The sequence below is a fragment of the Strix uralensis genome, chromosome 9, assembly GCF_047716275.1.
Source record: "Strix uralensis isolate ZFMK-TIS-50842 chromosome 9, bStrUra1, whole genome shotgun sequence".
NCBI lineage: Eukaryota > Metazoa > Chordata > Aves > Strigiformes > Strigidae > Strix > Strix uralensis.
In genome coordinates, this window is record NC_133980.1 from 29,322,201 (window position 1) to 29,349,959 (window position 27,759).

Sequence of the window (27,759 nt, forward strand, 5' to 3'; positions counted from 1 at the left end):
CAGCCCGGGTTTAGGCACCCCCCCACACCCCGGGAGAGGAGCTGGCTCCGGCCGCCGGTTCCCCCCCGCCCCGGGCGCCGAGGCGGGGACATCCCGGGCCGGCCCCGCGGCGGGGGTCGTGCGGCTCCACCTGCTCGCCGAGCCCCGCCACCCGACGGGGCGGCCCCGGGGCCGGGCTCCCGGTCCCGGCGGCGGGCGGGGGCGGCGGCGGCGGGCTGGGCTCGGCTCGGCGCGGCTCCGCCCGCTGCCCGCCGCGCTCGCAGGCTCCTGCGGGGCTGGGGCTGGGGCAGGCGGGTGGCGCAGAGCCGTACCCTCCCGTCCCCGCGTCTCTACCGGCCGCCGAGGGCGGGGAGGAGCCGGGGGGTGGGGGGGCTCCCCATGAAGCGACGGAGGATGAACAAGCTGTACATCGGGAACCTCAGCCCCGCCGCCACCGCCGACGACCTCAAGCAGCTTTTCGGGGAGAGGAAGCTGCCCCTGGCCGGCCAGGTCCTGCTCAAGTCGGGCTACGCCTTCGTGGATTACCCGGACCAAAACTGGGCCATCCGGGCTATCGAGACCCTCTCGGGTAAGCCAGGCGCCGCAGCCCAGCCCCGGCCCCCCCCGCCCCCCCCCAAGGCTCCTGCCCGCCGTCCCCCCGCGCCCCCCCACCCCCTCCGCCGGGGCTCCCCCATCCTGCTGACCCCCCTCCCCGGGCATCCCCGCCGGTCCCCGTCCCCCGTTCCCCCCCCCCCTCCTTCCCTCCTTCCCGCGGCCGCCCCGGCTCTTTCCAACCTCGGGTATTTTTCACTGATTTTTTTCTTCGATTTTATTAAGAGGCGACCGGGCGCGGAGCCCCCCGACCCGCCGCCCCCCCGGCACCCGCTCCCCCTCGGGAACCATTTTACGAGGTGCCCTGCCCCAACTCACCGGGGGCGCGGAGCAAAGGGCGGCCGAAGGGGCGGCTGGGTGCCGGCGGCCGGGAGGCGCAGGCAGAGCACCGGCAGGGCGGGTACGGGCAGGCCGGGGCGGCGGCGGGGCCGGGGGGGCGGTGGGATGGAGGGGGCGGGGGGGGGCATCGGGGAAGGGGGGAGCTGCCCTGGGGGGATGCTGAGCGCCCCGCTGTCTCCGCAGGGAAAGTGGAGCTGCACGGCAAAGTGATGGAGGTGGATTATTCCGTACCCAAAAAGCTCAGGTAACCCCCTCGCCATCACACACACGCCCCCCCCCCCCCCCCCGCCCCGAGCCCACCGGGGAAGCTCCGGGAGCTGGAGGGTGGAGGTGGGGGGGGGGGGGGGAAAACGGGAGCCCCGCCGGGTTTTACTTTCGCTCCGGAAAGCGGAGGCGGGGGAAGGGAGCTCCCGGCCCACGGCAGCGCTCCCACGGGCCGACATCCACTCCCACGGGGGTCCCGGGGGGCCGGGGGGGGCAGCGGGGCCGGGACCCCCCTCCGCGGTGCGGGGCAGCCGGGGGCCGCGGCTCTGGGCGGGCGGCCGCTCCCCGCCGGGGCCAGTGGAAAACAGCCGCCTTTTTTTTTTTTTCTCCTTTTTTTTTTTTTTTTTTGGGGGGGGGGGAGCCTTTTTACCCCCACTTTCTCCTGGGGGGGCTGACGGGGTGGGCTGGGATTTACACCGAAGGCGGTCGAGCACAGCAGCGGCGCTGCCTGCGCTGTCGGAGAATATTATTTTTAATAAGTAATTCAGTAATTTGCTCTTTCCAAGCGCCTCTTTCCCCCTTTTTACTGCCAGAGGATCCAAAAACTCAACGCATCGATATATTGCGTCGAAGCGCGCCCTCTTATTTTAATCAGGTGTAGGGGAGCGCCCAGGCCAGCCGGGGACACGCGCGTTTAATAGAGAAAATAAACCCCGGGACCGTGTTGCGTAGCTGCCTCGTCGCGAGATTATTTTTATTTTCCCCCCGACATGTGTCGGGATAAAAGGTCCGTGCGCCGGAAAAAAAAAAAAAAACCCATCAGATGGTCCTGCTGGGTAATTTGCTGCTGCCTGGTGTGGTTTGGCCTGTGATTGATGTTGGAGTATTAATTTTGAAATTATGGGGCAAGGGGGGGAGATGCTGTTGTGTAATTGAGGCTCGGTGGGGGAACGGCTCGTGCCTGGCATCACGTGTTGCTGGAGCGGGATTTCTTCTTCGGCAGGGATCACACGCTCTCTTACCTTAAAAAAATTCTTCAAAAACAAGCAAAAAAAAAAAAAAATCCTAGCTGTAATATTTCTAAGCTAAATCTCTGCAGCAGCCTTAGGCTGGTCCACCAATGAGTTTTTTTTTTAAGAGTGATGGACCCAGAAATGGGCAGTTTGGAAAGATAGTTTGAACCCGGGACTCAACCTTTACCATGTCCGAAGGGGATGTAAACAAGGAATTCATCATTACCTAAATTCTTTGTTGGGCTGGGGTGCTGCTACTTTTTCTTCCAAGTTTTTTTTTAAAAAAAAAAAGACATTTAAACAGCCCAGAAGTAAACACTGATTTATTTTGCACCACTCTGGCTCCAAGTTTTCTATTACAGCTCGGCTCCCAAGTTTCCTCAGATTATTGAGATCTAATTTAAGCCGATACCTATTTTCACAGCTAAAAAAAATATATTCTGCTTTATATTAATATAGCCAGTTAGGGGGGCTGTGCCTTTGCCTCGGTAGATTATAGATTTTATTTTTATAATGTGATTTTTGGCAGAGAACAAAGCCTCACGTGGTCATGTTTTATTTCCCCCCCCCCCCTTTAAATTTGTAGGAAACCCAATTTTTGTAGTTGCAGTTGAGTCCCAGAGAGGCGCTGGGATTTCAGGGGGGCTCAAATGGTAAAATCCCCCCAGTTATTTAAATGAGTCTGTGTTTTAATTGGGTTTGGGGAACCCAAACCCCTCTTGGCTCCTGTTCCCTGGGATTTCTGCGTCACGGGGATGGAAACCAGGAGGTGCCGATGCCCGGCGCTACCCCTCCATTGCCCTCATTCACCTGGAGTGCTTCATTTTTATAACCAAATCCAACAGAGAGATATTTTACCGATGCGTTTATATACATATTAAATAAGTTTCGATAAGAAATGGGCTGGAAAACACCTCCGACATCTCGCTGCTGTAGGCAGGGGAAGGGATTTCCTCGAGGTGCCGCCGGGAGTTGCTGGCAGGGGGTTGTTTCTGTTTCTCCGAAGGCACAAATTAAACGTGACGGCGGTGGGAAGGAGCGTGAATCCTGCCCGCTCTGCCGACCTGCCTCTCACGAGTTAAAAATCAGCCATTCTGCTGCCGTGCAAATGGTTTGGGCTCCTATAGGAAGGATCCAACAGTGTCTCGATTGTTTTTTCTCCCCTTGTATATGCCGTGTTGTGCCTTAGGGAATTAAAGCAAAAAAAAAAACCCACCCTCTTTTTTAATCAACATTTTAAATTTTTAAATTAATTTTTGAATTGATTTTGAAATTCAGCAGGCGCAGGGAATACTTTTATTTGCTTAAAGTGGGGCGATGCAATCCCCCTTCAAGAGTATTTTGTATCCAAGCGTCAGCATCTTTCCCCTTAAAGATGGGTTGTACATCTCGGAAATCTTTGTAAATCCTGTTGATGAGAAAGAAAAATGTTAAAAAAAAAAATTAGGATTGTCTGTGAAATATGGAAAGTAAAACCCATCCACCCCAATGCTGACTTTTATACAAAGATTGGATAAAAAAATGATGATTTTAATAAGCAGCGGGGATTTAGCAAAGCCCCGTTTAATGTCTCCAAACCAGTGAAATTTTTGGGTTCCCCAGTGCAAAGGTGCCTTTTCATTTCTGCTTCTGCTCTAGTTTTCAGCTGTGAGAAATAAAAGCGTGAGGAACATCTGAACAGCATGGAGGGGGAGGCTGGAAATCACTGTAATAGTTTAGAAAAAAAAAAAATTAAAAAAATTTTTACTATTCTAGTAAAGGGCAGAACTTGTCTGGTTTTGCCCCAGATGGAGGTTGCTGAGGGATAGCGATGAAAATGCCCTCCCGAGCAGCTTCGCTGGGGGTGATTTTATGGGATCCGCAGGATATTCTCCTATTTCAAAAGGAATTATCGTTAAATAAGTTTCCTCTCGTGAGCATCAATTCTTGTTTCCGTGTATTTTGGCTTTTATTTATTTATTTATTTTTCCCCACCCCCTTGTTTTTAAACCCAAAACGCCGGTGACGTTAAGGCTCAGAATAAATGTACGAGCCCTTTTGTCTCCCCGTGGGCAGCCCATCTTTTCTTTCCTCATTCTTAATTATTTGTCGTCAATGAGATGTTTAATTAGGGGAGAGGAAACCCTCGTGCAACCAGTTGCTTTGCCAGGAAAAGCCACCAGCACCTATTTGCGTGCGCGTCTATAAATACACACGAGGAGCAGAAAAAATACTCCCATGGCTCTCTGGTTCTAATATCTCTAATTTAAAAACATCTCTGATTTTTTTTTTTTTTTTTAAAAAGTGGAGGAAACCTAAAGAGCAAGAAGAGATTTTTCTCAGCCCACAGCCTGGGGAGGGTTTGCTTTGCTTTGCCAAAAGAATTAAACTTGCTACAGATTTTCTCGTGTATGGTCCATGTTGGGTTACGCTGCGTTGAAAATTGAGTTCAAAGTGGTAAAAGTGGGGCTGCTGTCAGCCCTAGTCTGGGTTTTAAGTATAGATTGAGTATATTTTATATTTATATAAATTAATAATGTATCTTTTGGTCTTTATTTAGTGTTTATACATATATATAAATAAAAGATACTGTATATACAGGATACTTTATACTTTTATTACATATATATAACGATACACTTGTACGTAGATATTTATATATATTTTAAAAGATACTTTTTATATACAGACACACACATAAATATGACATTGGCAGGGCGACGCGGGTCGCATCAGGCATGGGCTGGGTGCGCAGCAGATTTTCCATAGGTCCTGGGTGCTGTTCCCTATGGAAGTGGCCCGTAGCGACCCCGTGGAGGTGATCCCGGTGCTGGGTGTGAGGCTGCGGCTCCTTTTATTGTGTCTGTTTTCAGGTGTGGTTACGCTGGTGGCTGGCTTTGGAGTGGGTTTGTTTTTCTTTAGCTGCCTTCTTGCTGGTCCCTGTGCCGCCCGCCGGGACGCGGGGTGGCGTCGGGGATGCGGGAGGGTGCCGTAGTGTGCTGGGACGCTTCTTGGTACCACCCTGAAGCCTACCTGGGTTCGAAGGCGTCGGGGAGAGACCAACGCTGAAAGGAAAATAATGACTGTTTATCATGAATTACCTACTATTTTTGTCAGTTTAGAGTTCCTCCAGCGGTGTGAACTTGCCCTTCTGCCCTGCTGGGCGTCGTGGTGACACCCTGCCTGCCCCTGCCCGCTGTCCATCGGCCGTCCCCGGGGAGAGGCGGGTGCCAGGGGACGGTGGGGTGGCTCTGGGTGGCAGAGGGTGGGTGTGTGACATGGTGTGACACGGCTGACCACCCCTCGCCGCAGCTCTGCGCGTCTCCCTGCCCCCCCCGCACACCAGGGCTGGCAGCCCTGCGTCCTGATGCTGAATGGGGATGCAGGGGATGGCTTTCCTCTCCCCCCCCACCTCTTCGCCCCCCCCCCTTCCCCCCTCTTTTTTCCTCCTTCCCCCCTCTTTTTTCCTCCTTCCCCCCTCTTTTTTCCTCCTTCCCCCCTTTTTTCCTCCTTCCCCCCTCTTTTTTCCTCCTTCCCCCCTCTTTTTTCCTCCTTCCCCCCTCTTTTTTCCTCCTTCCCCCCTCTTTTTTCCTCCTTCCCCCTCTTTTTTCCTCCTTCCCCCTCTTTTTTCCTCCTTCCCCCTCTTTTTTCCTCCTTCCCCCTCTTTTTTCCTCCTTCCCCCCTCTTTTTTCCTCCTTCCCCCCTCTTTTTTCCTCCTTCCCCCCTCTTTTTTCCTCCTTCCCCCCTCTTTTTTCCTCCTTCCCCCCTCTTTTTTCCTCCTTCCCCCCTCTTTTTTCCTCCTTCCCCCTCTTTTTTCCTCCTTCCCCCTCTTTTTTCCTCCTTCCCCCCTCTTTTTTCCTCCTTCCCCCCTCTTTTTTCCTCCTTCCCCCCTCTTTTTTCCTCCTTCCCCCCTCTTTTTGTCCTTCCCCCCTCTTTTTTGTCCTTCCCCCCTCTTTTTTGTCCTTCCCCCCTCTTTTTTGTCCTTCCCCCCTCTTTTTTGTCCTTCCCCCCTCTTTTTTGTCCTTCCCCCCCGCCTTTTTGTCCTTCCCCCCCCCCCTTTTTGTCCTTCCCCCCCCCCTTTTTGTCCTTCCCCCCCCCCTTTTTGTCCTTCCCCCCCCTCTTTTTTCCTCCCCCCCTCTTTTTTTCCCCCCTAATCTAGACAAGCTGTGACAGATGGGACGTTGTTTCCCATTCATCCCTATTGTTAATACATCCCCAGCTCACGGGGATGTATCAATCACGTGCTGTCCTTGCTGTCCCCCCCCCCCCCACACCCCACTCCGTTGCTCAGCAGGTTGTTCGTCCTGCGGAAGAGGACAGGGCTTTAACATGAACGGATTTTAATTCCTTAAGAGCGTCAAGGCAAAGCCCCCAGGCTGGGAGGGGAACTGGAGCAGATGCATCCGCGATGCTCTTGGCAACTGGTTGAAACTGGGGCAGCTCTTTAATGCTTATCCAGCCCAGCGCTGATGGAGCCGTTGCTCGTTAAGATCTGCTGCTGGATTGGGTTGGGCGAGAGCAAAACTTGTCAAGGATGACCCCAATAGACCAAAAAGGTTTGTATATATAATAATAAAGAGACACAAACCCAACAGCTGCTTTCTTCCCTGCCTGGACAGGGGAGTGTGCCTGTCTCAGGCTCCAAGTTGCTGGGTCTGAAAAATTCACGTGGGACTAAGTTTGGTCCCTACCTGATGATGAGCATCACTTCTGGTAGATGTTTTCCTGCCTGGGACAAATAAAGCAGGAGGGCTGCTGGGGAGATGGTTGGTTTCCAGCACATTTTCCCTCTGCTTTTTTCCCCAGTTCTCTTGAAAACTGATTTTTATTGAAAGCAGGAGCTGCCAGACAGTGTGTTCTCTGCCCTCAGTACTGATCTGAGGTGGAAGGTGACTTTATTATAGTAAGATACTACAAAGCTTGACTAGAAAAAAAAAAAAAATCTTCATTTTTTAGAGCAAAGAGTGGTGAAGCCATCCCTTACATACCATTGTAAGGCTTATATTTAAGCCAGCTGAGTGAAATTGAGTTTCTGGTTCCCAAATGCTTGTGGGAGGTGAAGCCCCTCTGGAGCAGGAGACCAGGGGCTGGTGGGGCTGGTGGGTGGTCCACGGCGCTGCAGCCTGATGGGCAGATGCAGGGAGGGCTCGTGGAGGTTGGGCAGGGAGTCGGGTGGCTTGTTTTCGTTTCACAGCTTTGTCTCATCTTTATTCCTGTGCGTCCCTGCATTTTGGGGGTGGCTGTTACCCATTATTTCCATGGGAGCTGTGGGCAGGGTAGCCATGAAGCCCTATGAGTGCTGCTGCTTACCTGGGCTGCTGGAAAGGGGAGAGATGTGCCAAAAAAACCCCCAATCCACCTGATTCTGGGGAATAAACCACAAGTTCTAAGGTATCTTCTGTTTTATTGCTTGATTTCAGCAAGTACAGATATCTGGCACGTGGCATGTGAAGCTCTCGTTCGTGGACATCCGCCGGTGATGCTGGTGGGGTGAGGGTGGTCACGGGTTTTCTGTCCCCTTTCCCTGCAGAGTTGCGATATCGACCTCACAATTTTGGTCTAACGGGTGTGTGAAATACAGCGCAGCTCCATCACGGATTATTTCATGAACCCAGCTTACAGTCTCACGTGCTTAGAGAGCCGGCTCCTTCGTCCTGTGTGTGATGCTGGCTGGCACGCCATACCCAAAACCCAGCTCTGGGATGGAGGAGATGTTTCCTCCTTGAGCCAGGACCATTTTGGGGTGAATTTAGAAAGGAAAAAAAAGCAGATGAACCTATGTAAATCTGGTTTCTTTAGCACTTGAAGCTGATGCTTGGTCTCCACTGGGCATTTTGTCGTGGGCTGGGCACCGAGATGGCTGGTGGGTACATACAGGTAGGGAAGAGCAGGAGGGTGATACAGAAAGATACAGCTCTCGTGGTTATCTGAGGGCAGCTCGCTACAGCAGGCCTAGTTGCCCTGCACAATTAAGTATTTTTCCACAAACTGTGTGCCTGTAGTTACTGGTTATTATGATTTTTTTTTTTTTTTTTTTTTTAAAATTCCTACCAGCCTGCTGCAAAACAGGTCGGGTGAAACGTGGCTGCTGCCTTCGTCACAAGGTCCCGTGCTGGGAGTTGGGTTGCGTGCACTGAAATCAATCCCCTGTCTCCCAGGTTTTGGGAGGAGTGAGGAAAATGAAAATGAAGGGGTTTTCTGCCCCAAAGTCTTCCCAGGAGAGGTGTTGGAGGCCTTGAGCTCTGCTGCCCTGTCCTGGAAGGACCACACCTGGGAATAATGCATTTAAGTCCCGGGAATAACACATTTATCCATCATGGCCCCAGATATACGTCCATCACTCCATCAGTGATGACTGCACGTGGTCCAGCACTGCTTCAACCAGATGGGGAATTACAAGAGATATAAAAAAATACACCCAGTAGGAATAATAACCTTATTTTAAATGCTGAGTGGTGATAGTGAGCTGTTGGGAGACATGCCAGGTGGTGGGGGTGAAGCCTTGAGCACAATTTGGGTATCTTTAGATGCTCTACATCAGCTCAGATGGACGTTGGAAGCGGGAATATGCTGTAGTGTCCTGTTGAGAAGTGGTGTTACGTGGCACCTTGCTGTGGTCCTTCTCTTTGGGTGTTTCAGGAGGTGGGCGAGCGGCATGGAGGGGTGAGGCAGCACCTTGGGGGACCAGGACTGCCCTGGCATCTCCACTGGCAGAGGTGTAAGGAGACGATGGTCCCGGTGCAGTTTGCTTCAAGGCAGAGGCTTTTCTAGAGTCGCTGCTGACAAGGGGACCACTCTGGCCAGCGTGTTGGTTTTACTTGGATGAGCTGCTTCAAAATGTCCTGCGTCCCCCAGGCTGCTGGGCTGCGGTGACGGGGCAGGCCGAGTGAAGTGAACCCCAAAAGGAGAGTGGCTTCTCTGTGGTCCAGCCTGTGGCATCCCACGGGCACAGGTGGTTCCCAGGCTGGGGGAGGAGGAGGATGGTTGTAGCAATGCTTTGGCTTGCAGCTGAGCGGTGGCATCTTGGGATAAGGCAGGTGAAGGGGCCACCAGTTCTGTTCTGGGGCTGGAAGGTGGTAGAAGCAACTGGGCAGCATGTCAGACTCAGCAGGGGGAGGCCAGTTCTGGGCTTTGGTTGGACTTTCAGAGCTGAAAAGGGCTTTTCCCTGTAAAGCTCTCAGGTGCTGATGGTTTGAGGTTTGCTAGCGCTTGGGCTGGGATTTGCTTGGGCAAACCGGCCTCGCAGCATGCCGCCGGCTGGCTCGGGAGCAGGGTGCATCTCTGGGGACAGTCAGGAGCTGAGCACCTCCCAGGACTGCACCTGGGCGTCTTAAAATAGCCCTTCGGGGAAACGTTGGCGGTTTTAAAAAATGAAACGTGTCCTGTTTTCTGGAGTAAGCCCTGCAGAGCGTTTGTACTGGGAGCGGCGGTGCCGTGTCAGCCACGGGCAGGTGACAAGGACAGGCAGAAGGATTTAGGCTGTTGGTGAGTAGTGTAGGATCGTCGCTGCCATGGTCCACCTTGGACCAAGTTCTCCTTACTGCCTCCTCCCTGGCGTGGGGTGGGAATGGCTTGGGGATGGGATGAGGTGGGGTTGGATGGGATGGGATGAATCTTGGTCCTTGCCTAGCAGGGGTCATGCAGCTGCATGCCCAACCTTGAAATCCTTGGTGGCAGCTGAGGACAGAAGGGGTCAATGGCTGCTGGAGGAGAGAGGTTTGGTAATGCTGCCGGAGAGTGCCATTTTCTCTGGTTCTGGCTTCCCCACTTTTTTTGCAACGACCAGTTTCTTTCGGCGGGCAGAGCCATCCCTGGAGAGACACACAGCACGGGGGGCAGGTTGTGAACTGGGCATGGTTCTGGGCTGTGGTGGGGAGGTGACTGTTGAGCAAGGACAGCCGTACACAGGATCCCCAGAGGAGGAGATGGGAAGCCGTCTGTCAAACCCACGCAGGGTTTTACTGAGCACACCTCCTCGGTTGGACGCGAGCAGAGGGCTTGTTGTCCGTTGCTGATCGCGCCACTGACCATACCTGTCTGAGCAGCACTATGAGATACAAGGCTCCTTGGTTGTTCCAGCTGCTTTGCTTGACCATGGTCCTTCTTGTGGGACAAGCTGTGGATTTCCCTCACAGCCCACATCTCAAGAAACATCCTTTCCCTGCTGTCCCTTTCTTGCTTGGAGCCTACGTTTTATCTGCTGCACGCGGGGCGGACGCCCCAGATTGCTGCATATATTTGCCAGCATCCTTATAGTCATGTTGCTTGTGCTGCACCCCAAATTCATGTTTCACGAGGCAGATGGTTGTCCATCATAAGGTTCTGGTTGTCCGGCACTATTAAATTAGGAACAAGCAGAACGTGCTGCCACTGTAGAAGGATCAAGTCTGGAGCACGCCAACCTCCAGCGCTGCGGTGGATGGCTCTCCCCAGCCCTGGCTGCTTTGGGTCTGCATGAAAGCCTTTCCTCCAGTTCTCAATGTGCCCCACGTTTCCTCCCTGTGCCCGCTGTCTGGGCCCAAACCTACCCGAGAAACTCTTTTATCTGCCGAAATTGTTTGCAGGGGCTCGGGGTGCACCTGCGTAATGAGCAGCGAGTGCAGGGACCAGCGTCACCGCTTGGGCCAAAGTTTGAAGGTGTTGTTTTCCAGCTGTTGAAGATCACTGGTGGAATCAGGGTGTTGGGTATCGATGGTTTGTGGGCAAGCAGAGCTCCTCCCACCCGCCTCCAGCAGGGCTTGTCCTGCAGGATTTGGCCCAAAGCCCAGGGTGTTGCTGGCTGTCAGCGGGGGCTGGTGGTGGCTGTTTGCATGTCCCCATGTAGCATTCAGGTGGGTGGCATCAGTCCTTCCAAACATCCTCCTTGAGCTCATCCCAAGGAAGGACAAAGCTTTGTAAAACCAGCTTCCAGCTGCTGATTGGCTCCCAAAACCCAGCTCTGTGTGTGTGGGGGGGGTGGCTCAGTCGGAAAACTCATGCCTGATGTTGGGAGAGGTGGTCTGGCTCTGCTGTGATCAGAGTGTCGGAGCTGGGCCAGGTGAGAACACAGGGCACTGCTTTGGTCGGAGCTGACTGACTACAAGCAGGATTATGAATGCTGATCTAGGTAGACGGTGGATGAGTTCATGGCTTGGCTAGATCCTCCATGGACTTGGGTGTCTCAAAACTCCCCGCTGCCCAAGTGTGTCTTCTTGCAGCCAGGCTGGGGAGGCATTTGGTGGCCATTACCCCTTGGGAAGCCTTTGCAATGCTTCCTGTGCATCCGTGCCCTGAGGCTGCACTGCGTCGAGGTTGGGAGTGGAACAAGGCAAGGTTGAGTGTGTTGGCCATCTCCAAGGACAGGCCTCTGAGGATACATATTTAGGTTTCCCCACAGAAAGCAGACCCATGTTGCTGGGAAGTGGTGGACATCAGCAGGATGAACTTTTGGAGAGCCCCCCTCAAGGAGCAGCAGGACTGGCCATAGTGGGTCTTGCGGTCCTGTGCCCCTGTCCCCAACCAGCCTGGGGCAGCGTGGTCAGGGGTGTGCGTGCATCCCAGCCGTGCCTGTGCGGCCGTGACTCTGCAGAGGCTCGTTTCAGGAGGTTTCCTTGGAAACCCAGCAGCCAGCATGAGGCGGGAGCGTTCCCGAGACAGCTTCAGCCCCGGCGGGTGGTGGCTGGTGCAAGGTTGGGAGAAATGTCTTTCCCTGGGGATGAGCTGCTCCAGCTCAGCATGGGGAAGCAGGATGCTTTGGCAGGCTCTTGCCAGCTGCTGTCTGATTCCTGGAAAGCCTTTGCCCTCCTGCTGCAGCGTGCTTGCAGACCCTAACCCTGGGCTTTGTCTTTGCAGGAGCAGGAAGATCCAGATCCGAAACATCCCCCCCCACCTGCAGTGGGAGGTAAGAAGTGGACAATCCAAAAAACATCCCCTTCAGGACCTCCTCCATCAGTCATGCTGAGCAGCACAAGCTGTGCTGCTGGAGCCTGTAGTCCGCAGATGGGCCACCCTTTACCTTCCCAGTAACCCCAGGAAGGAGGTGGAGCATGAACTGATCTCCATCTCCTGCCTGCTTGTGGGTCCCAGAGGCATAGGGCGGCTTTGAGTAGTAGGGCATCACTGGGATAATGGGATGCAGGTGGGTGAAGGCATTTAAGAAGCGGTTGGGTGACGCTGGCTCTTTGGAGGGTGTCTGTGGGTGAAGCAGGCTCTTCCCCTGCCTGCTCCCTGCCTGTTCGGCAGCCTCTCTTGCCTGCTCCCTGCCTGCCCAGCAACCTCACCTGCCTGCCTGCCTCACCTGTCCTGTTTGCTGCTCTCTCCCCCAGGTGCTGGATGGACTGTTAGCTCAGTATGGGACGGTGGAGAATGTAGAGCAAGGTAAGATGGTCCAGCATGGACCTCGTCGGTACAAAAGTCCCAGCACTGCTCCACAGCTCTGCCCACACCAGAGAAAACCCAGTGGGGTGAAACTTAGTTTTCCCAGTCATTGGTACTGGGATAAAATGGTTTTCCCAAGCCCTGCTGGCAGAGGTGGGGCCACCCATCTGGTAGTGGGATGGCATGGGCCATTAGTCCTCCATCCCCAGGGCTTCTCCTGGTCACTAGAAAATTTAAAAAAACCAATTGTCCCTGCCAGCAAAAACGAGTTGAGTGTTATTTGGGGTCTGCTGGTGGATCGGTGATGTCCAGCCACGAATCCTCCTTGGCGAGGGTGGCGGGATCTGGCATTGACACCTTATGGTCCTTTGCCAGCCCAGCCCAGTCCTTGTGCTGGGGGCAAATACAGCGGTGCACAAACACACACCCTGTGCAGTGCCCCTTGGGACAGGCATTGCCCTCCCATCGTCCCCACCTGCCACACCCTCTGGGGCATACTGGGGAGGCTGGGAGCAGTGACGATGTCTCTCTCTCTGCTGTAATGCTCCTTCTCTTGCTCTTCCCTCAGTCAACACAGACACAGAAACAGCCGTTGTCAATGTAACGTATGCAACTAAAGAAGAAGCAAAAGTGTAAGTGGGTTTGGTTTTGTTTTGTTTTGTCCATATTTTCACACGACGTGAACTTTTACAGAGGAATCCTAGGTATCTTCCAGGCTTCTTCTTGTCTTCTCTCTAAGCCTCCTTGGGTTGTTTCTAAGCTCTTACAGTGTAAACTTCAAGTGCCTTAAGGGCTGGCTGTGTATCTTCTCAAGATACAGCAAGCAGGTGTTGGTTTGTGTGATCTCCTGTGTCTTCTGCCAGCAGTCTTCTCTTTGTCCCACTGCTGGGCAGTCTCCTTCTTTCCCCCCTCACATGGGAGATGGGGTTTCCTGTGGTGCCCCATCGTATACGCACAGGTACTGCTGCACCAGCTTGGAACCATCAGCCCTGTGGTTGTCCTGTCTTCCTCTCTGCCTTCTCCTCTTGTCCCCAGGGGGCTCCCAGATGTGCCATCTTGCAATTCCCTTTGGACACTGTCCTTCCTACAAGGTCCTCTGCAGGGTTGCAGTGGCCTTGTCTTCAGGGAGCAGAGCACTCTAGAAAGCTGAGGGTCAGGTCAAATAAGCAGTTCATCAAAGAGTCGTCTTACCAGGTTGGAAGTCCAGACCTAAACTGGGAATGCACCCAGCCCGAGCTGCTGAAGAGGTGGGAGAGCTGGTGAAGGAGGTGGGAGAGCTGGTGAAGAAACGCTGTGAGGATGGGAGATGTAAGAACCCTCCGCCATTTGGGGAAGATTCAAGTTGGAGACCAAAATATGCAGAGACTGTCGCCTCCTGCTTCCTGGATTCGCGAGAAATTGGCTGGTTGACTTCTAAAAGGCTGTCAAAAAGTTCTTCTGCCGTGGACAAGGGAGGGCCTTTGGGTGGATGAATAACTGGTTAGAGGAGGTGAGAGGGAGCCAAGCGGTACATGGCTGGTTTCTGCAGGGGAGGGAGGACAGCAGAGGGTAAATCACCTGCATGTTGTGCAGAGGAGTCTTAAAGAAATGCCATCCATCAAGAAAAAAATTAAAAGGATGGAAGAACCCGAGGAGGCTGTGCATCAGTGCAGTAGGGCTGTGTGAAGACACGCTTAAAGATTTATCGTAGCCAGCAGAGGGAAAAAAATACAAATTAGGGGTTATTTCAGAAATGCAAGGACTATTTCAAGCAAAATGCTTGACTTTAGCCCTGTGCTAGACACGAGCCGTAAGTTAGCTACGAGTAAATAGTGAGCACATCTCATACTTAGTGGCCAGGATATTTTTGATATGACCCAAGAGCCAGGCAGACCCCATGCAAGGAAGAGCCTTCGCCAGAGTCCATTTGCTGATGGATGTTCCAGCAACTTCCCATCTGAGTTGACCCATCATGAGGTTGGACTTGGGAGGACAGAGATGGGGAGAGCAATCTGCTGGTCCGGGAGCCCAGAGGAGAGTCCTCCTTGTGCCTGCTGGGGTGGCCATGCTGGGTGTGCTCCAGCCTTGGCTGGCCGGAGGAAGGTGCTGTGGACCGTGGATAAACGTGGCGTGAGCTGGTGTGTTTTGGGCTATGTGGCAAGAAAGGAAGGCGAAGAGTCTCACCAACACAAGCCGTGCTTGATGCTTTGGGGTAAGAGGCTTCAGAGTTAGAGAAGATGCTGTGATCGGTTGCATCCAGCCAGGCTGACACCTGTCTTAGGTGGTGCTCAGCAGCTCGACGCAGAAGTGAGCGATGGGAGAAGAGGGTGGTTCATGGGTACGTGTGTTTGGTTTAGAGCACGTTGTGGTAGGAACAGGTGAAAGGAAGACCTGGGCAGAGAAATCAGACTGCGGGGCACTGTGCTGATTTTGGAAAGGGATGGTGAAGCTGCAGAAGTCCTCACTGGATTTGAAGTTCAAGCCTGGCAAGGAGCTGCTTGCACTGGTGTAAATAGCTTCTAAATAGCCAAAGCGAGATGCGGTAGGAAGAGGGAAGAAGTATGGCTGAAGCCATCACCGCTCGCAGAAGTCATCGTAGACTCCGGCGTGGCTGAGCATCGCACGTCTGAGGAGGGGCTTGGGGGGGATGAAGAGTCCAGGTGCTGCACCTCCAGCCTCACCGAGCTGGAAAGGCAGTTGGGGTTCCTGATAGAGAGGCACCACGTTCTGTGTCCTTGGAGCGGTGTCTCTTGCTCGGAGCCCCTCTGTCACCTTTTCCATGTCCAAAAAGCCTGTGAGGCTGTTGCCATGCTGTGTGACAGCTGCTGGCCAGCGCTTTCCCCAGGTGAAGTGGCAGATCCCCAGGCTGGGATCCCACCTCTGCCAGGGGGACAAACTGTGTGCCAGCCCTGGTGGCACCCACATGGGAGGGGACATCGTCCCACCATGCTGTGGGGCTTTGCTCCACACTGAGAAAGTTGGGGGGCTCTGGCTTCCCGTGGTCACCTTCTCCAGACCAGGGAGGGAAGAAGATGCAGGTTGGGGAGGGACTGCAGGTCTACAAGGGCTAGTGCTGAGGGTGCTGGAGGGGTGCTCATCCCTGGAGATCCCATCACCACCCTCTGCATCTCCCTACCTTGCAGGGCAATTGAGAAGCTGAGCGACCACCAGTTTGAGAACTATTCCTTCAAGATTTCCTACATCCCGGATGAAGAGGTGAGCTCCCCTCCGCCCCCACAGCGATCCCGCCGCGGGGGCCACTCTTCCAGGGAGCGGGGCTCCTCCCCGGGGGGCTCCTCACAGCCCAAACAGCTCGATTTCCCACTGCGGATGCTGGTGCCCACGCAGTTTGTTGGTGCGATCATAGGAAAGGAGGGCTTGACCATAAAGAACCTTACTAAGCAAACCCAGTCCAAGTAAGTACTTCAAATGGTTTTGTTTCTTTCTGTAGGGTGCTGTAGGTCCCTGGCATGGGTCCTCCATGCACTTGGGGCTTTTGAGTGCTGGCCAGTGCTGATTTCTTGGGGTGCAGCCTTCATGGGATGGTGGCAGAGCCTGTGTCCTAAACTTCCTGCTGGCCAGGGTGGTCTGGGTGTGGCAAGAGGGGGATGCACATTCAAAAAGGCCAGGAATGGGTTTCTAAAGCCTAATTACGAGAACCCTAAAGGGAGAGATGGCAAATCTGGGGATGAAATGCTGGAGGGGGATCCCAGGTAGAGTGGTCAGTGCCCACGCAGCCTTTGCCCGCAGGATTTGCTCATCCCGCAGCGCCCTGTATGGGCTAGAGCTGTTGTAGGAGGAAAGGGGGCACCGTGGGAGCACTGTTTTGAGAAGGATGGGCTTTTTGTAACTGAAGCCTTTTTTGCAATCTAGCATTTTTAATTTTGAAGGAAAAAAAAGAAGGGGGGGGACTGTCTTGCCAAAGTTCTCCGTGTTTCTCTTGTCAGCGTTCACATTGATTTCACCACTGATTTTCTGCATGGTTTTCCTGCATGGTTTGTTCCTGCCCAGATTTGTTTGTGTTTAACCCAAAGCTGTCTTCTCCCATGCTCATCATCCTGAACCTGGTGATCCCACAGGACATAGGACTCCTGTACCAGAACATCCTCCGGGGCGTCCTAGTTCTCAGAGAAGCTTTTAGAGGCAAATTATTTGGTAATAGCACGTCCGCTTGAGCAGGAGGTAGGAAGATGCGCTGCTCTGCAGCTGAGCGAGCTGAACCCCAATGTTGGGTTTGCAGGAAGAGGTTTGTACGGAAAGGGGGCAGATGCATAGGGAGAGGAGCTCTTCAAGCCCAGCTAGCCCTAAAGCGTGGCCACTTAGTAGCTGTGAGCTGGTCCCAGTTGGCCGCAAGCCCTTCTTCTCCAGGTGAGTCCCCTGGTGTGATGAGCAAGGGGTGTAGCTGTGTCCTTGCCACCCAGGACTGGAAGGTTGCCCTTTGCAAGCCCTGAGCCTGGTGAGGAAGGTGGGAGGCACTGGCTGCCAGTTTCTCCTGACCATGAGGGCAAACGCTGCTGCCTGGGGTGGTTTCTGCCACCGAGCTGTCCCTCCTGGTGGATTGGCTCCCCGTGCCTGCCCCAAAGACCTGGTGTCGTGGAGGAAGGCCGTGTTCCGTGCTCTCACCTCTCCTGACCTGCCTGAGGAGGCCATGTGCCATGGCGGGCCACTACCTCTGCTCCAGCCTTGGGCAAGGGACACCTCATGCACCCGGCCCGGGCGGTCACAGGAGCCCATTGCCTTCAGTTTGGGGTGTCAGCCCGCAGCTCTGTCCCTGCTCAGGCCACCCTCACCCACCAGTGTGATGATCCTGGGGACGAGGGTGCTGGTGACATCCTGTTGCCCAGCCCCTGCTGCTGCCCAGAGTGACGTTGGGTCCTGGATTCCTCTGGTCATATAGGACTTCGCCCCTGTCTCCACACATAGTGATGCCCAGAGATGCTCTTGAGCTCCAGGGGACAAAACTATCCCCAGGTTGAGCCATCTTCATCCTTGGCTGAGGACAAGCCCAGACCAAGAAGCCACCCCACCAGATGACCTTCCACAGTGATTGCAGCCCTTGTAACTTGGTGAGGAGAGGACCATTGCTACCAAGCAGCCATGGGGCAGGATACCCCTACATGCACACCGTACCATCCACCTTGAGAGGGCTGTCCCTCAGGGCTACTGCTCTCAGAAATGTTCCCAGCATCCCTCCCAGCTGCCTTGTAAGGTGTCTTGGAGGTTTTTCCTGCTGCATCATGGGCAAAGCTGCCCTACTCCTGTGCCACTACCCTGTTGTCAGCTGCCCCTGTCTCCCCTGCCTGCAGCACCCTGGGGTCCTGGGCAGCTGCTGCTGAGGTTAGGGGGTTGAGGGTCCCCCTTCTCCATCCTCTTGTTGGAATGGAGCTGTGCAGCAGCAGCCCTGGGACATTCTGGGAAGTCCAGAGCCCTCTTCCACCTTCCAGCTCTTTGGGGTGGGACATGCCTGAATGCAGCAGCCCCTTCCTGGCCCCCCATCTTCTCTCGTGCCTGCACATCCAGGTTGGGAATGGGTGGGAGGTCAGTCACAAACCAAGCCTATGTCCCTCTCTTGGGCTTGTCCAGGGTACTCGTCACTTCGGTGTGTCCGTTCAGCCCATCCGTGGCTCTCGGCCCCGCTTCAGTACAAAGGCTCAGCTGCGTGCCCCATCTCCACCAACCTCAACTGCTCATGGGTTCACGAAGTGGCCTGAGTCCTGTCTGTGGGGTTTGTTGGGACATTCATGGATTCCTCATCGGTTCAACCTAGCCGAGAGCATCAACCCGGTGTGACGTTGCAGCACTGCTCTGGAGCGTGGGCCTGTCATTGCTTTTGTGGCACGTCGTGATGCATTTGCCTTCTCCCCGACAAAGAGGGTGGCAGCGGGTGTCCCTGTGCCTGCTGGGTGCTGCCTTTGAAGGAACAGATCCTCCATGTCAACCTGATGGAACTCCACAGCTGGGAGTGCCTTCGAGGGTGTCACACAGCATGCAACTCTCTCACCGTGTACTGTAGACGTAACCAAGGGGCAGGGAGAGCTCAGCAGTGCTGGTGTTTCCAGCACCTCTTTGCACAGTCCAGGCAGGACCAGTCTCCTGCCTGAGCAGCTCTGGTTGAAGCCGTAGGAGATCTGGAAAGATGTAGCCTGCAAAGGGATCAAACTCTGTCTTCATTCCCTCTTCAGTGCTCAAATGAAACCACCCTGGGGTCCCTTTTGAAGCTGGTGGGGTAGGCTCTTCCCTTGTCTCGGGGAAGGTTCACCCAGCTGCTCACCCTCTACCCGTAGATGAAGTCTCCTTGTGCTACGTGCTGGTTCATGAGCTCCTGGAAGAGTTGACCTGTGCAAACCCACGGTGACCCTGCAACATCCAAATGTGGCACTGGTTAGGGGTGATTCTGCACCACAACCCTTGGCCTTGCATGCACAGCAGCACCCATGAATGATCACAGTCATGATTGGAACCTCTTATGAAAAGAGAGACATGGCCAGAGGGCACCATGTTGGAGCTGAGCGCTGGGGGCATTGACTGAGTGGCTGAGCAGCCACCTACTGCACCTCCTCAGAAGATCTGGGCCAGCCCAACCCTGGCTGCAGCAGTGACAGGGATGCTGAGGTGGTGGCTGATGGCAGGATGGCTGCACAGCATCATCCTCCGGCGGGAAGAGTGCGCAGACTCGTGTGAAGATGGAAAGGTTGCTTACCCCTGTTCTTCAAGATGCGTGGTTGACGTGCAGGAGTCTCCTACCCTGCTTTCCTCTCTCCCTCTCTCTCAGGGCCTTTGCCAGGTACGGTTGAGCGGTGAGGAGCGAGCTGGAGGCATGTGCCTCCTCCCCGCCATGAGCTGAGGGGAGGACCAGAGGAGCTAGAGCACGGTCCCTGCCGGTGCGCAAGGGAGAGCTTTCTGGTCTCCCGTGGAAGGGCGTGAGTACAAGCGTTGTTGTTGACGTGTGCCTCCATGTCGTGACAAACGCTGCCTAAGGGTAAGTTGTCTTTCTGTCCCGAACGACACACAAGGGTTGTGGCAGCCGCTGGTTGCTGAACAGCCTCGGGTGTTGTGCGGAGAGAGGTTGAGGTTGGAAGGGACCTCTGGAGACCTCTAATCGGGTCTCCTGCTCCAAGAGGGACTGGTGTCAGAGGTGATAGACCAGGTTGCTCAGGGCTTTGTCCGGTTGAGGATTTGTTCTGCCCCCTCTTGATGCATCGTTTCACATTGATTGACATCCCTCAGCTCCCCCACAGACCTCAGGTCATAAAGGTGAACGTAGCTCAAATCTGATCTAAACCTACTGAATCGAAACACTGCCTGGGTTTGCATGAGACCAGATGACGGTAGATGTACATCAGCGAGACCCAGGTTCACCCCAAAGCTTGAGTGGGTGTTGAAATGAGCTTTTCTGTGAATAGCAAGCTCAGCTACTGAGCTTTTGAAAACCTTTGTGTGACACCAGACGCATCTCAGGGGGCTCCTCTCTGCTGGTTGTTTTGCCGTAGGGTTGACATCCATCGGAAGGAGAATGCCGGCGCCGCCGAAAAGCCCATCACCATCCATGCCACGCCAGAGGGGTGCTCTGAAGCATGTCGCATGATCCTTGATATCATGCAAAAGGAGGCTGATGAAACTAAATTGTAAGTGCCCCTGGCTCAGCAAAACAGGCAGATTTGGTGGAAAGGAGGTAAATTCAGCCATCTTCTGTCACTCCCCACCCCCTGAGGGAACTGGTGGCATTCAGAGTTTCGGGATAGAGTCCTGAGTCAGTTAATAACTTACAGTTCAGTAACTTCTTCCTGATGTCATTGACGGTGCTGTAGAGACCAGAAGCTCAGGTGGGTCCAAAGAGCATGTAGGCAAACTTGGAGAACAGAACACCACGAAATATAGATAGGCTTGGGAAGTCCCTGCATTCCCGTTCCCCAGAACTTGAGGAGATAGAATGGTGGGAAATGGTGGTGGTTCTTCTGCTCCTTCCACCACATCATTAGTACCCGTTGCTGGAAATTGGTTTCCTGGCCAAATGGACCTTTAGATTATTATTTTTTTTAATCCATTTTAGAGCAGAAGAGATTCCCTTGAAAATCCTAGCACACAACAGTCTGGTGGGGAGGTTGATTGGCAAGGAGGGCCGCAACCTCAAGAAGATCGAGCAGGACACGGGCACGAAGATCACCATCTCCCCGTAAGTCCTGATGAGCACCAAGCCATCCCCCTCCATTCAACACGGTACGGGCAGCACGGGAGCCAGAAAACAGAGCACTTGTGTCCTCCCATGCACGTTCCCCATCCCGGGTGGGCATTCCTCATCCCAGGTGGATGGTGACATTGGGCAGGGAGAGGGCGTGTGGTCTCACGCTGTCTCATGGGGGAACCCTCATCTTTGATTTTGAGTTTTCCTCTTTTTTTTTTTTTTTTTTGACTTGGAAGAAAAAAAAATGTAACTGCATCTCCAGATTTATCTGTGGGGTAGTTTGCAGGATTTAACCATTTATAACCCCGAGCGGACCATCACGGTGAAGGGCAGCACGGAGGCGTGCTCCAACGCCGAAGTGGAGATCATGAAGAAGTTGCGAGAGGCCTATGAGAACGACGTGGTGGCCATCAATGTAAGCTCCCAGCCCTCCCGCCTGGGATGCCACTGCTGAGGTGGCCAGGAGAAAATTGCGGGGGGAGTCCTTCTGTTACGGCAAGGCTTGGCCCTCGCCAGTCATGTCCACACTGTGTGGTGAGAACCCCAAAAGCCTCACTCTGCCTTTTACACGTTACTCCCTGTCTTTGCTTTCCCAGCAACAAGCCAACCTGATCCCAGGACTGAACCTCAGTGCTTTGGGCATCTTCTCAACAGGGCTATCCATGCTCCCATCCACCCCAGGGGCTCGAGGGGCTGCAGCGGCCGCCCCGTACCACCCATTTGCAGTAAGTGCAAGAGGTTTTGGGGTGTGGGGGATGTGTTCTTGGGGGCAGAGTGGTCCCTAGACTCTCCTGCTGTAGTTGTTGGGTTTGGGTGGACACTGTAGCTGTAGGAGCCTTCTCATGGGGAGCCTTGAACAAGAGCTCTGACTCTTGGCCATCTGGGGAAGATGCTCATCACAGCAGCAGAGTGGAGAAGACAGTGAATGAACGTGGCTTGTCCCTCCTTGGATTTAGCTCCCTGGGAAGATCAGCTGCATCCTCATGTTGTGCTGAGCTTGGTTTCACCTGTGTTTAAGGACTGGCCATGTCTCAAGGGTGCTGCTCTCTGAAGGTGGCTGGGGGCAATCTGTGCCTGTGCCGGCATGGGAAAACCATGTAGGTGGTCTTTGGTCCTGACCCCAGACCCACCACTGGGTTGTGATGGTGTGGACTGAGTTGTGCCCTGCGGGTCTGGTCTCGGTGGCCACCTGACCCTGCCGGCATCGCCACAGGGCGTGCAGAGCATGGCGGGAAAGGGGACGAGCAGCACACCCCGTGCCACCACCACCACCGTCAGCTCCGATCCCTGCCCTAGCACCCGAAGGGCTGTGCTTGCTGGGAGCTGATCCATACCTGACTTCACCGGCAAGGGTTCTCCTCTTTCTTGGGGTGCTGTGGCTGCTGAGACCTGGGGCAAAGCAAGCTTGGGAAGCAGTTTCCGAACCACTGATGTTGCACGCAGGCAGGGATGGTCCAGTGTCAGGGAAACATGCTGGCCAAAGTGCTGACAGAGAAGGTCCATCCCCAACCCACTAGCATCTGCAGAGGACCCTTAGGGTGACCAGGCTCTGTGGTCTGTCTCTGTTAGTCTGTCTAAATACATCTGCTGATGAGCTTTGGCTGCGTGGCGACCGGCACGCGGGTTAATTTACTTGTGCTGTTTTCTTTTCCTGGCGACGCCAGCAGCAGAGCGGTCGGAGGAGAACGGTGAGTGACAGGCTGGTGGTGTGGAGGGGTGGATGAGTGTGACGCGTGTGATGGCCCTGGAGGGCAGTGAGAGTGTCTGTCTGTCTGTCTGTGCGCTGCCGGCCCGCGAAGGGGAGGATGCTCTGCCTGCATCGGCCGCCCGAGCGAGCGCAGCCTTTGGGAAACGTCTGCTGGAGCGGTTGTTGGTGTGATGAGAGGAGCTGGGCAGGTCTTCTGAAGGGCAGCATTTGGTGTGGGCTCCTTCACCTTTGCGTGGCCTTTTCCAAGCCACCCCGGTGAGGCCAAGAGGAGCAATTGCCTTTGCCATCATTTTTGATAGTAAAACAAGGAGCTGGCAAAAAAACCTCATAGGAAACCAGCTTGGCTCCATGGCAGCTCCTTTCCCTTAAGTACTTTGTGTTTCACACCTCAGAGCGGTCATTTCTGACCGTGTCCTCGGCAGGACCTGGGGCTGGTGGCTGTCACTTCAACTCCAGAGTTCTAGAGACCTGTCAAGGATGGAGGATGAGGAAGCAGCGTCACGGTGAAGGGGGGGAGCTGGGGAGGTGCTGTGCCCCCTCCAGCCACGAGGACCAACTGGGCAGGAGAGGAGATGTTGGTGTAGGAGACATGAAGCAGCCCAATGGCAGAAGCAGAGGGTGGACACGGGGAGCATGAGCTCGGTGTGAGGAGGAGCACAAAAGCCTCAGTGCCGTGAATTTAAGTAGAGGGTTGGAAGCAAGAGCGATGTCTGCCATGGGCAGGGGAGCTGGGTCTTCTCTGCCCAAGTAACCAAGCTTTGCAGGTAGCATCTGGTTGCGCTTGCGCAAATCCAGAGCAGGAGAGTTGTGTCTGCTGCCAGGAGAAATGTCTGATGTGGTTGAGACACAGAAGAGTTGAAGAGGAGTTGGGTTGGGTTGAGTTGGGTTGGTTTGGGGTGCTGGCACGCACCCCTTGCTTTTGGCTGTGGAGACACCCACTGCTTTCTCCCTGTCCCCAGCCCAGGTCTTGGGAGAACAGCTTCAGCCTTTTTGCTTGTTCTTCTCTTGGAACTGCCAAAGGGAAATGGTGATGGAAATCAGAGCAAAACTAGATGTTTTGCTCAGTTCCCACCAAACTCCCACCTTCTCCACAGGGGACCGATGGTGGTTACAGCACGGTTTCAGCTTTCCAGGCTGCTCCAAAAGGCCGTAGGGGCCAGTTTTCCACTACAAACACTAGCAGGACACAGCCAGAAAAACAGCAGCGGGGAAGAACTGGGGGTGACTGGGAGCTCCCATCCACCTCCCCGCCCTGTTGCGCTGTGCTGCAGGTGCAGGATCCGGGCTGCTGCCCACCGTGATGTGCCCTCGGGTACCCCCTCGCTCTCTGGGAGGGGTTTCAGGGGCTGAAGGGTTGTCTCCGTGTCCCTGCCTAGCTTGTGGTGGTGGCACGCTGCTCCGTGTCGGGCTGGGGGTGGCTGGGAAGGGGCTGGCATGTTGGGGATGTCACTGACCCTCGTTTTCTCTCCCGCCATAGAGCTCCTCGGCGTACCTCTCGGGTCTGTATGGAGCCCCCCCAGCCGGTGCCTTCCCCCATCAGCACCCCGTAAGTGCCGCTGTACCTCCCTCTGTGAGGGCGCTTTGGGAGGGTGGGCACGAGGCCGGGGCAGGCAGCCGCTGCCCTGGGATGCTGGCAGGGGGGCAGGCAGCCCCCAGTTCGGCTGGTCCCCTGACTGTCTTGCTTTTTTGTGCCCTTGCCAGCTGCCAGAGCAGGAGGTTGTGAACTTGTTCATCCCGACGCAGGCGGTGGGGGCCATCATCGGGAAGAAGGGGCAGCACATCAAGCAGCTGGCGCGGTTTGCCGGTGCCTCCATCAAGGTGAGCAGGGTGCTGCGGGGCTGGTCCTGGGCTTTGTGCCTCAGTTTCCCCTTCCTACTACCAAGGGCAGTGCATGGAAACCCTTGGGGAGTTGTTTTACTCCTCAGATTAGTAGAAACGCAGTCCTGAAACGCCCCGGTTATCACCCCTGCTTGAGTGGGAGGGGCTGCTCCTGCATGGGGGGGTGTCCCTGCATGGGGGGGTTGTCCCACACAGGGGAGCTCTTGCCAAAGCAGGGCCACACTGATGCACCTTCTCCCCCATCCCTCTGTAGATAGCCCCGGCAGAAGGTCCTGACGCCAGCGAGCGGATGGTCATCATCACAGGGCCGCCCGAGGCTCAGTTCAAGGTGAGCTGGCCACGGACGGGGTGGGGGCCGTGGCTGGGGGGATGTTAAGGGACAAGTCGAGAGCATCCCTTTGGTCACTGCTGTGTTGCCAGCCTGGGTTTGCCTCCGCGGATGCCAGGGGAGCTCTTTGCTCAGGACCGTGGTTTTGGTGCTGCTGGACATGGGCACATCATCGCGCTCGGGGAGGGAGGGCCCAGCAGGCACCGCCAGGGCTTTACTTCCACCGGTTTTACTTCCCCTTATGTCTCCCCTCCAGGCCCAGGGGCGAATATTTGGGAAGCTGAAAGAGGAAAACTTCTTTAACCCAAAAGAAGAAGTGAAGCTTGAAGCCCACATCAAGGTGCCTTCCTTCGCCGCCGGCCGCGTGATAGGCAAAGGTGGCAAGACGGTAGGTGGGGGGTGCAGGGATGCTCCCCCCTGCCCCGGGGCATCACCCGTCGCCCGTGCCTGGCGTGGGGGGGCAAAGCCTGGGTGCTCAGTGATCGCAGCAACGTCTTGACCCCAGCCCTGTGTCCTGGTGGTGTCTCCTGCTGGGTGGTGACCATCCCAAGGAGGGGACAGGATGTGACCCAGGGCAGCCTGGTACCACGTGCTGGCTCAGAGCTGGGGATGACTTTGGCTTTTCCCCAACAAAACCCAGGGCTCTCTCATTTGCTCCAGGTGAACGAACTGCAAAATTTAACTAGTGCAGAAGTCATTGTGCCGCGAGACCAAACCCCAGACGAGAACGAGGAGGTCATCGTTAAAATCATTGGGCATTTCTTTGCCAGTCAGGTAAGGTTAGGCCGTGGCTTTTCTGATATTCCCAGCCAGTTTAATCCACCAAGGAAAGCCACCGAGCACAGCGCTGCGTGAGCACCCTGCCGCTCTGTTTTGGGTGGTTCCTGTGCACCCAGGGCGCGCTAAAGGTGTTTTGGCAGCTCTCCCAGCTGTGCTGGCATTAAAGTTAAAGACTGGCTTAATTTAGCTCAAGTACATGTCTTGGGCACCGTGCGTAGTGGCCCTCAGGGTGTGAATCAGCTCCTCTCTGGCGTCAGTGCCGGCAGGGAGCTCTCGCAGGCGCCCACATCCCACCTGGGTGCACGTCCTTGTTTTCTGACCGCTCGAGTGGGATGGTGGCACCCCAAAACTCAGGATCTTGGGAAGCGATAGAAGCAGCACAAGCTAAAAACCCTGCGGCGCTCCACTCGCATCCGTGCGGGAGCAGAGCAGCTCCTTCTAATCCTTAATTACAGCTGGGCCGCACCGCGTGCTCGTTCCCTAATTAAAAGCTCGGAGGGTGGCGAGATGCTGTTGTGCCTAGAGGGGGAACAACTGCTCGCGGTGCCCACCCTGACCCCTGATTCTTGCTTCTGCCCCCCCCCCCCCCCCCCCCCCAAGACTGCACAGCGCAAGATCAGGGAAATCGTACAGCAGGTGAAGCAGCAGGAGCAGAAACACGCTCAGGGAGCCCCGGCCTCGCAGCACAGCAAGTGAGGCTCCCGCCGTGCCGGCCAGCACCGCCCGATGAATGTAACCCCAACTGCCGCCGCCGGACCCCCCCAGCAGGTCAGGGGAGCAAACCAAAGACCCCCCGAGCCCTGCTCCCGCGGCCAGGGCACTGCGAGGATGCGCAGCGGAGGGGTACGGGGAGGGCTCTCTCCCTCCCGCAGCCTCCCCCTTACTCCATCGCCTCCCGACGCTATCCCTTTAGTTGGACTAACATAGGCAGAGAGAGATATTTTTATTTTTAATTTCCTAAAAGCCACCCGTTTCATCCAGGCATGGCCGGAGGAGCTCGCCCGGCGTGGGGGGCTGCGGCGCACAGTGTGGCACTCATCAATTTTAGAATTAATATATCAATAATGAAACTAACGCCGATTTTTAAATTTTTTAAGGATTTTTTTTTTTTAATTTCAGAGGGGTCGGGGGGAGGCGGGTGTTTGTTTTTAGCAAAAGCAGGCTTTTCTAGAGTTTTAAGGAAATGAGCTAGTCCATTGGTTCTCTAATGCACAGTAGAGCAGAGATGTAGGATTGCCAGCAGGGGAAAAAAAAAATGAGTGTTAAAAAGCAGTTTCTGAAGGGCTTTGAGAAGAGCAGTGCCTGTATGAGCCAACAGAAGGGATACCGTCTCCTAAAAGAAGAATCTCTTTCACGCGCCCTTTCCTCTTTGCTTCACAGAGTCCAAAACTGGGGTTTGCATCTGTTCTGTCCCCCCTTTCCAGCTGTCTGTCTGTCCCCTCTCTCTCTCCATCACTGCCCAACCCAGCCATGCTCAACGGTAACATCCCTGGAAAGCAAGGGGCAGCACCAGCCCTGCCTGCTTTGGGCAGGGATCTTTGGGGAAAGATCCCTCTTGCAGGGAGAGGAGGGGGTAATGGTGGGGGGAAACAGATTTACAAGAGGTTGGAAAAAACAACCAGCAAAATTTTTTTTAAATTAAAAAAAAAAAACCAAACCCAACCCAACAGCCCCCCACAACACATGCATACATACACACACAAAAACTACCTCAGGTTTTCGTACCTCAGCACCTTGCGCTTGTGTTTCCCTTTTAGAGATTTTGTATGCCTTGTAAAACTGATAGTTGGAGCATTTTTTTATTTTTTTAATAAAAAACGAGTTGGAAAACGATCTCGACCAAGTCAGCTGCGAGGCAGGAGAAGGAAACCATCCCACATGTCCCAGAGCTCTTCCGTAGTCTCCTTCTGCTAGCTGAGAGCCAGTGGCCATTCCTTCGGAGAAAGCTTGAGAAATGTTTAAAAAGAAAAAAAATGGAAAAAAAAAATTAAAAAAAAAAAAAAAAAACACCCAATGAATGAAAGCAGTGAAACCCAACGGGCAAGAGGAGGGACTGGAGCAGCGTGTTGCCGGCGGGTCCCGTGCCGGGGTGAGGTGCCAGCGCCGGACCCGTGGGCTGCGATGCCGCGTTTTCCTCCACTGCAAAGTGTTCTGTGAAAAAACAACCCACCACAACAAAAAAAAAAAAAGAGAAATATATCCAGCTAACAAGAGCCTGAGCTTGCTCTCCGTTGCTTTCTTTCGAGTGCCTCGCACTGGTCATGGCCAGGCTGAGCTCGGGGTGGGGGTTCCCTGGTAGCCACCCCATTTTCCTGCCCCCAGCACTGGGCAGCCGGGGGGAGAGGGGGAGTGGCGGGGATATTTTTTTTAAGGGAGGATGTTTGCAGGCGTGGGCAGGTGTAGCTTTACCCAGTCACTTGGGGAGGTGTTGCTGTCACAAAGCTGCCTCTCCCCGCACTAA

At 54.7% G+C, this 27,759-nt stretch overlaps 1 protein-coding gene across 5 annotated transcripts; it reads left to right on the top strand.

The window, feature by feature from the left end:
• Positions 1 to 238: 238 nt before the first annotated feature.
• Positions 239 to 27,511, top strand: IGF2BP2 (insulin like growth factor 2 mRNA binding protein 2). 5 transcript variants are annotated; one of them, XM_074877999.1, is made up of 18 exons: positions 242 to 568; positions 1,114 to 1,174; positions 11,958 to 12,006; positions 12,431 to 12,482; positions 13,051 to 13,114; positions 15,605 to 15,677; positions 15,810 to 15,877; positions 19,952 to 20,086; positions 20,512 to 20,634; positions 20,923 to 21,058; positions 21,240 to 21,368; positions 22,308 to 22,331; positions 23,829 to 23,897; positions 24,053 to 24,169; positions 24,444 to 24,518; positions 24,775 to 24,906; positions 25,179 to 25,292; positions 25,899 to 27,511. In XM_074877999.1, exons 1-18 carry the CDS (start codon positions 379 to 381, stop codon positions 25,992 to 25,994), a joined length of 1,707 nt encoding a protein of 568 aa, XP_074734100.1. In that variant the 5' UTR covers positions 242 to 378; the 3' UTR covers positions 25,995 to 27,511. The 5 variants fall into 5 exon arrangements, 4 of the variants coding, with proteins under 4 accessions (XP_074734100.1, XP_074734097.1, XP_074734098.1 ...); XM_074877996.1 differs by having other exon boundaries at positions 15,605 to 15,877; XM_074877997.1 differs by having other exon boundaries at positions 15,605 to 15,877; positions 22,311 to 22,331.
• The last annotated feature ends 248 nt before the right edge of the window (positions 27,512 to 27,759 follow it).